This window comes from Leptosomus discolor, chromosome 2, assembly GCF_034619465.1.
Source record: "Leptosomus discolor isolate bLepDis1 chromosome 2, bLepDis1.hap2, whole genome shotgun sequence".
Taxonomy (NCBI): domain Eukaryota; kingdom Metazoa; phylum Chordata; class Aves; order Leptosomiformes; family Leptosomidae; genus Leptosomus; species Leptosomus discolor.
Genome location: NC_141392.1, coordinates 86218934 through 86227984, shown reverse-complemented (window position 1 = coordinate 86227984; position 9051 = coordinate 86218934). Strand labels below are relative to the sequence as shown.

At 45.4% G+C, this 9051-nt stretch overlaps 1 protein-coding gene across 2 annotated transcripts; it reads left to right on the top strand.

Moving 5' to 3' along the window:
* Positions 1-905: 905 nt before the first annotated feature.
* On the top strand, positions 906-8236 carry GJA10 (gap junction protein alpha 10). Of its 2 annotated transcripts, XM_086461374.1 has the most exons (3): positions 906-1425; positions 1525-2309; positions 8198-8236. In XM_086461374.1, the coding sequence occupies exons 1-3, from the start codon at positions 906-908 to the stop codon at positions 8234-8236; spliced, it is 1344 nt and encodes a 447-aa protein (XP_086317500.1). The 2 variants fall into 2 exon arrangements, with proteins under 2 accessions (XP_086317500.1, XP_086317499.1); XM_086461373.1 differs by having other exon boundaries at positions 906-2309.
* Positions 8237-9051: the final 815 nt, after the last annotated feature.

Genomic DNA, 9051 nt, shown 5'->3' with positions numbered 1-9051 from the left:
AGCACAATTTGCTGGTGAATCAAAGAGCTTCTGGGCAAGAGGTAGTTAAAAAGATGATCTCACGCTCACAGCTAAAAACCTCCATGTCATTCCATTATGTAATCCCTGTTTTGTTTATCTCGTATGTTGAAATTTATAATTAAGACAAAGTCTTGGTGACTCAGTACAACTTTAAATGCATAAAATTAAAGATTTTAATCCTAGAAGCACTCTTAATTTGTTAACATTATCCTAGAACTGAGACCATTTACACAGGTACAGCTATGGGTAAATTAGCTATGTAATTGTAGTTTTAGGACTCCAAGGGAGAAACATGTGGATTGTTACCCTGGTAGATGTGAAAATTTTGGATGGATGGCACTAATAATGCTACTACCTTGGGGTACAAATGAAACATTTTTCTGTCACAGTTACAGGATACTTCTCAAAACTTATCAAACAAACAAAAGCCATGATCCTTATATGTTGTTCTCGTTGTTTTTCACCCAAAACAGTGGGAAGGCCACAGGCTGTGGAATGGAGTGGGTATAGAATTCAACTATAGACGGCAAAGGATTTGCAAAGTGGAAAAAAAAAATTGTCGTCTTTCCTAGCAGGAAGAAAATAGTGTAAAACTGTAGGCAGTTAAGAAGTACTGTGGCTGAAATCAGTCTCTCTTAAGCTTAAAATATTCTCACATTTTATTATTAACCAACAATCATAAAGTCTGCCTTCATTTAAAGACCGCTCAAGTAGAAAATAATGATGAACTTCTAAGAGCTCTCCTGCTTTCAGAAGAATGTATATGAAAGATCACTATTTAAAAAAAAAAAAAAAAAAAAAAAAAAGCCCATTTCCAAAAGAAATCCACTACTGTACGAAAATGACATACATTTTTTTTGTATTTCAGATACGAATTTCTGACCATGGGGGACTGGAACCTGTTGGGCAGCATCCTTGAAGAAGTGCACATCCACTCCACCATAGTCGGCAAAATCTGGCTGACGATCCTGTTCATATTCCGGATGCTGGTGCTGGGAGTGGCTGCCGAAGATGTCTGGGACGACGAGCAGTCCGAGTTCATCTGCAACACAGAGCAACCCGGCTGCAGCAACATCTGTTATGACAAAGCCTTCCCCATCTCTTTGATCAGATACTGGGTACTGCAGATCGTGTTTGTGTCTTCTCCGTCGCTCGTTTACATGGGCCACGCGCTCTACAGGTTAAGGGCTCTCGAGAAAGAGCGGCAGAAGAGGAAAGCCCGCCTGCGGGCTCAGCTGGAGGATCTGGAGCCCTTGCCTGAGGAGCACAGGAGGGTGGAGAGGGAACTGCGTAAGCTGGAGGAGCAGAAGAAAGTGAACAAGGCACCCCTGAGAGGGTCCCTGCTGCGCACCTATGTCCTGCATATCCTGACCCGCTCGGTGGTCGAAGTGGGCTTTATGATAGGTCAGTATCTTTTATACGGGTTTCACATGCCCCCCCTGTACAAATGCACTCGGCCCCCTTGCCCTAACACGGTGGATTGTTTTGTGTCCCGACCCACAGAGAAGACCATCTTCATGGTTTTCATGAACAGCATCGCCGCCGTCTCCCTCTTCCTCAACATCCTCGAAATCGCCCACCTGGGCCTCAAGAAGATCCAAAAGAGCCTCTACGGGCGGCCGCGGCGGCCGGCGAGCCCCGCCGAGGAGGAGACGGGCCTCTGCAGCTCCAAGAAGAGCTCCGCGGTGCCGCCGGCCTGCCCGCCCGGCGACGCCTCCCCGCCGCCCCCCGCCGCCGTGCCCCTGCCGCCGCCGCCGCCGCCGCCGCCGCCGCCGCCCCACGCGCCCGCCACCGCCCCGCCGGGCCGCCAGCACCGCGGCGAGCTCCGCGGCACCCCGCCGCCCCGCCGCCGGCACAGCGCGGCCCAGCACCACGGTCAGCGCCCGCCGCCGCCGCCGCCCTCCTCCAGCAGCGAGGAGGCGCCGCGGGCGGCGGCGGGCGGCGGCGCGGGGACTGGGGCGGGGGCGGCCCGGCGGGCGCCCCGCAAGCACAGCCGGGTCAGCATCTGCCGCGACCTCGATGAGGAGCGCGGAGACTCCCCGGACAGCGGGCACTGCCCGGGCACTCGCAAGTCCAGCTTCCTCTCCCGCGTCCTCACCGGGAGCCGGGCGGGCAGCGACAGCGAGAGCACCGCCTCCCGCGGCGGCCCCGGCCCAGGGACCGGCCCCGGCCCCGGCCCCGGCTCCGGCTCCGGCTCGGGCTCCGGCGCGGAGGGGCGCCGGCGGGAGGAGGGCAGCCCGCCCCGCAGCCCGCCGCCGGCCGCCGCCGGGGGACGCCGCGTGTCGATGGCAAGTAGCGCCCGGGGCGGCCGGGGGAGGGGGCGGCGGGGTCCTGTTCTTTGGCCGCGCGCTCTCGGCTTGCTCACAGCCGGTGTCGCTAAGATTGTTGATAAGATAGCGCTTGCATTCAAGAGCCGACGAGGGTTTCTTTAAAGTAGTTTGGATTCTGAGTGCCCCACGTGACTGGAGTTGTCATCTGAGAGCAAAAAACCCCCTTCACAAATCTTTGCAGGACCGACCCCTGAAAATGCCCGTTTATAGGGTAGGTAATAAACAGATGATTACTTCACACAATACTCAAAGTTATAGATTCTGCTCAATTTTTTTTCTCACTCTTCCTAAAAATAAATACTTTTCCTAAGTACAAAACCAAGAAAAACCTTCAAACCATGTGTGGTAAGAAGCAGAAGGCACTCATTGCTCATCAAAAAACCGTGAGTTCCAGTTTTCATGGAGCTACGGTCCCTACAATATATGAATATTCAGCATAAGCCATATTAAACTCTCACTTAGATGCCATTCAATCACTTTCCACTTTTCCGTTTCTAATAAAAAAGAGGGCCTCGAGTCCAACCTGTCGATCTGCTGGTGTTTGATACTCAAACGAGAAGGCTCTTTAAAAACACGAAGTGTGAAAAGGTATTAAGCCAGACAGAATTTCAGTGGCACCCTATTGAGCATTCACAGAAGTTGCCTGGCAGCTTTTAGTGTTTAACAACAACGTTGTCTTCCAGGGGTGATCTTGCAGGGAAATATAGTCATTTTGCAAAGCAATGTCATTACTCTTGAAAGAAACACTCTTCTGGTGTGTTGCCTTTGGGGTTCATCATGCGTGGGACTGGTACTAGCATTTCAAAATGTGACTCACGTAGGTATGCTACCTGTCGCTTCCTGCTTACAGCACATGATATTGTAAGGTAAAGGTGCTTTTTTATACAATCAAGTCAAGATTTTGGCAAAAGCGCTTTACTGCTGGCATCGCTATGGCATTTTATATCAATTTCAATACACAAATATGCTGATACACCATAAAAATGCTGACTCTGGTGTTAAAGCTTGCTTGCCTTCTGGTCTGTATTTCCCAACTCCTATATTCACTATTTAATTTGGATTGTCAAAGACACTCAGCATTGATTTGGTTCATTTTAATTTGACTTCCAGGAGACAATAATCATGTCTTAATGTTTAGACAAAAGGAAAATATGTATTAGATTTATCTGTGTGACAGGAGCATTCAAAAATGAGTGATCCTATCAAAAAAAAAGTACTTTAAAGGAGTTGTATTAAAAAAATTCCAACTGAAGCACACAAAAAAGTATTATCTACTGCCATGCCTGTATAACAGTGACTTACAACAGTAATTCAGAGAAAGGACAGGCACTTTTTAACATAACAGTGAATCCACATGCACAAACATTTTCTAAAAAGCCAAAATACAGTCTATTTTAACCTGGATCTTACTAGTCTAGGCTGCACAGCCAAATGGAGCAAAACCATAGTGGAATTGATACTGTTCTTCAATTTTCTTTGATAACTTTCCTAAACTATCACCTTTAGTTCCATGCTGGTTCGAATGTTTTCTTTTTCCTTTCTTCTGTACCATTCTGCCAGAATTTGTCTGTAGCATTTTTTGCATTAGCTCAGTGAGGGAGGAGTATCAACTTAACATTGAAAATATCACTTTCTCTACCTCAACAACCATTCTAGCAACCTCCAATCACATTCCCACGCTCTGTGTGGAGATAGCAGGACAACAGCAGCTGCCCACAACCACTGTAGCTTTCTTAGCTGAAAGAAGATCTCAAAACTACACAGAATCAATCTATCTGATACTGCAAGAGCCTGCCTACAAGTCAACTGCATCCTGTGAGTCATGGCACTGAAAGCACTGAACAGAGCTAATAGTACAGTTGCGGCTGCTTGACTTTTAGCCAGTGATGAGATTTTTTTGAGAAATACTATCAATGCCATTTCCACACCAAACTTGGGTCTCTAACAGATAAATAATTGTGATTAGGGACAGTGAAATGTTGTAAAAGTTGTCTCTCATAATGTATTGCACCCTCTTGATCAAACCATGAAGACTAGGTGGTGGATAGTAGTTGGCCAGGTCATGATCAAGTGATTTTTCTTTTTCCAAGGAAGTACAAAACTGCATCCCTCAAAGAGAACAGGAAATTCTTCTTAGGACTTCCTCTTTGGAGGAAAGGTTACTTTGGACCCTTAAGAGAGAATGTATTCAGTCCTTCACTGAAAATCCTCATAAAACAGCTCAATAAGATATTGAATACCAAATGCGTGTTTGGCATGAGGACTCCTCAACTTCTCAGACTTCCGTTCAAAGCAGACCAACTATACATAAAAAAGAAGAAATGCCTTTCCCACTGGTAGGATTCGGACAGATCAACCATTTTTTGGCCACAATATGGACTAACAAACCCATTTAAAACTTCCGCATCTGGAACTGGAGGAGGTGAAGAGCCATTTCTTCATTTCATGTCCAACTGTGGCATAAAACCTTGAAAAAAATATTTGTGCTCCAGCTGTTTAGTTCTACACCCAAATCACTCACTCTTCAGTTTGTTGGTCATCGCGTTGTCCAGAGTTATCCATTGTTTAGACTGGGACGCAAAAATGAGAGAGGCAGAAATCTTGAAAAACTTATTAGGCTAAGGGCTTCTCAAGAGACTGATCCATCAGGAAAAAATATCTTTTCCTTCAGCCACTGCTGGTCAAACTGGGTCTGTCAGGTTCTGAGGACCACCAGAACTGGACCTTCATTGCATCAGAAAAAGCACATGGCAAAGCAGAGGAGAAGAGAGTCACTGCATGGCACAAGGGTAATGTCCAGCTGATTTCAGGCCACTTAAACACAATGACAAGAGTATCAGCGACTGTATGGGTGAGCTAATCTCAACTCACTGTATGGGTGAGCTAATCTCAACTCAATGGAGACTTGGGATAAATAACGCTACAAAACTCTACGTGGACCTTGGTACTGAGGAACGCAGTCAGCCTGCTTTGAAGTGACAGCAAACAATTTGTTTGCTGATCATTGTCTCCAAGCTAGTAATTTCCAAGGCTCACTTAGAGGATATATCTTAGAGAATATATGGCATCTTATCTTCTAAGAGATATTGTGGGTACACACATAGTTCTGCCTGTGGTTTTGCATTTTTGCCACGTTTTAACTTTTATTTAAGGGGAGATACAGCTATGGAGCAAAGGGCCACCTCCTGCATGGTCCTAGGCTGCCAGCCTCCCTTAGGCAAGCAGGCCTTCAATGGCTGCTTTTCACACACAACTCAGTGAAAAGAGCTGCATTCAATTTAGTGTAACTGCAATCACAGTGGCAACTGGGAGCTGGATTCACAAAGGTATGTAGGAGTCATGCTGCTGTCAATAGGATTCTGCACATGAATGTCATTATGAGAAAAAAAAACCCACAAAAACCCATAATTTGCACCAGTCAGGCCCTTGACTGGTGCATGATACATTTTTAACTCTTGAAAATAGGCAGGGCCAGGAATGACAGCCTATAATAGGCATCTAGTGCTCGGAGTGTTGCGCTAAGCAGTGTTGTCTCACTGCCTTGTGTGTGCAAGACTGAGCGGGATCATCGAATAACTCTCTTTTTCTGTCTGGTGGGATGAAAACAAGAGATTTGAGCAGTCCAACAACTGAACAATTAGAGATGGAGAGAGCTTTACTTCCGAAGTCACCCTTTGCCAGAATCAAGCAGTCTTCCTCCGTGGCCCTTTTCTACAAACCAAAGGAACGATTGCAGAACGTCAGAAAGCTCAGCTGAGCATGGCCACAGCCTGGCATTGCAACTTTAGAGTGCCACAGTGCCATAGTGCCATCACAATTCAACAGCTGAATGCAAACATTTCTACAACAGCTGGAGGCCGTGTGATATTTCATTGCTAGCTGTGTTTGAAGGCTTTTGCTAGCTGTGTCTCTCCCTGCCTTTCTAAAGCAGAGGACTTCGGTTACGTGCTACCTTAGCATGTCCAGCATCAGTTCTTTCTGGCCTATATGTAATGGTTTTCTAAAGAATCATAAAGTGTGCTCTAAAACCCATGGATTTTGATTTGGTTGACTGGGATTGGGAGTATCTACACTAGATTGGCAGCTCTTCTCACAAAGGCGCCGTCTTTCAGGTGACTAGGAACTAGGTTATCACATTTGCACTGCAAGCCTAAGCCTGCATCGAGAGGACTACTGTGCTAGCCCTCTTGCTGGAGTACCCAAGGATATATCAAGAAGATGGAGAGGCTTGACATTATCTAATGGTCGTGTTTCATCACTGAGCCAGGATAAGCTCCTAGAATCACAAAACAAAACTGGAAGTCATCAGAAGATTTACAATATTCTTAGCAATATTTTAGCTGAACCGCTGTCCTGGGGAACCAAAATTATTAGATCAAGACTTTCAGAAAGAATTAGGCATTTTAGACACTCAACTTCAGATTTTTTTTTTTTTCCCAAGAAGTGCTGTGTTTTCCCCACCCTCATGTCCATTGCTCATTCTTTAGCCCACCCCCTCCTCCAGAGAGCCCTGTGCTTTCAGAGGGTCATTTTTCTAAGTCTGTGTTTTTGGCTACAATGCAATCAATGTATCTTCAAAAGCAAGGCCCCCTCCTCATGGTGAATGAGGTGGATAAAGCTAATAATGAAGCAGCTGGTAAAGCTGATACTCTCATCTCACAGAATCGGACTCAGATAGGGCTGCTGATCTTATTAATTTGCAGAAAAGAAAGTCTCTGAGGCTAAAATCTTGTCTCTGCCAAAGTTGGTGAAATGTTACAATTCACTGGGTCTGGTTTCCCTCACTGCGTTGCTTTCTTATTCCTCTGTGCTGTTCAATTCTTTTTCTACTTCTCAATTCTCTGTTCAGCTTTGAGCCCTTTACCCAGTGGGAAAATAGTCCGTAGTGAGCAGGATATGAAAGAGAGAGCTGCTATTCAGCCTGAATGCTTGCAGCCTTCTCCAGAACAAGGCATGTTTACTCACACTTTCAACAACGCTTGAGGAATAAATATCGACTCATTTAGCTAGCTGCTCACCTGCTCTTCCTCCTGGGTCTGGGAACAGTTTGATAAGAGTGAATGTCCATTGAAATAACAAACCTGATAACCGCGGAGGAGTTATTTAGACAGCTGAACTCCACCAGGAAAATCTACAGGTAGGGTAAGGGATTGGTAAATGCAGTGTTCCTCTAGGATGTTTGTATTCACATTTACACCTGCTGGTAACTACTGCTGGTTTTGTACAGTTTTTCTATGAAAACACCTCTTTTAAAAAAAAACCAAAAAAATTAAATTCCACAGTAGTTGTATTTTATCCTGCCCTGGAGCACTCAGGAGAAGCTCATGGTGACGACAGCCAGTGTACCAATTATCCTGCAAAAGCTACTTGCTCACCCAAAGGTAACCATTCACCAGTTGCACAAACACAGATAAACTTTGGGGGTCAGCAGCAGCTGACAACTAATGAACCCCTCTGAGGATTTGTGCAACAACAATAGGATAAGCTGGATTTTACAAAGTGTAACTCACTTAATTGAGTCCATCTTTGTATGGTTTTAAAGCAATCAAAAATATACAACACCCCTCAACATGTAAAACAAGGACTCTAGGATGGGTCCCACTGATTTCAAGCAAGTTACCTCAGGGATTAATGTGTTTATTTTTTGTTTAAAAGCAAGGTGTTCCCCCTCTCCCCACCCTCCCCTTAGCATTGAACAAAGCCCTACAAGGTAAGTATATTTGTCAGCTAAACATCAGATTCCTACCTTCCCGACTATGTATGTGTTTGGGTTAGTTACTATGATAACATTTCTTTTTCTCCTTTAAGCCAAATCAGCTTCATGCTTTCTTTCTCTTGTCTTTCAGAGCATGCTCCTAGAACTATCTTCTATCATGAAAAAGTAATGACGTTCTGAGGAGAAGAAATAAACTAAGGGATTGAGCACAAACTGCCTTCAGCAGAGAGACAAAAAGCAGATTATCTGTTGCTATGTTCCCCTCTCCCGCTGCTATAATGCTAAATTCACACACTTTATTCCTCAATTTTATGCCAATGGAGTACATACCATACTCTGATTGCTGGTGTTGACGGGTGGCTCGCTACCCGACTCAAGATTTTTCTCACGTAGACTGAGACGGATCTGGTCAGTGTGTGCTGCCACTGCAGAAACAGCCTTGCGTCTCTGGGAGAATGTTTTGGGACGTTAAAACTTGTTGTGCATGCTAGTAGTGTTCCTATCAGAAACCAGCCTGATCCACAGACTTTCGAGGTAGTGGAAGACCCAAGGCACCTACAAGAAAGGGTTAGTTTGATTTGAAAGTAATCTGGAAGGCTCTGTGGCCTCCATCTCCCCAGGCTTCAGCAGGCAATGAATAAAAGATGGAAGAAACACTCAAGGAATCTGAAGGGACAGAGAATATGAGACAGAAAAACAGCTGAAGAATATGCTGCTGCTCGTCTGCCTGTGCTAATGCAGTCCTCAAGCTCTGATAGAGACTTCCCATGCTAATGTAGCCTCCTCGTAGCTAATACTTGTGGCTTCAAAACTGAAACTAAGTAAAATTGGGCAATTTATTTTAAGTGCAAAACATCTGTGCTTTTCTTCAGTTCGTTGTTCAAGAAGATCTGCAAGGTATCACCTCAGGGTCATGAAAATCTCTTTCCCTTCACTGTCTCATTAGTTCATATAGAGGAACTGAAAGACAAGCAAAGCCCCAAA

Excerpts from the sequence above, each read along its gene's own strand:
- GJA10 (XM_086461373.1), top strand. The coding sequence starts at position 906 with ATGGGGGACTGGAACCTGTTGGGCAGCATCCTTGAAGAAGTGCACATC. Across the intron at positions 2,310-8,197 it reads GGGGACGCCGCGTGTCGATG|AGCATGCTCCTAGAACTATC; the intron begins GCAAGTAGCGCC and ends CTTGTCTTTCAG.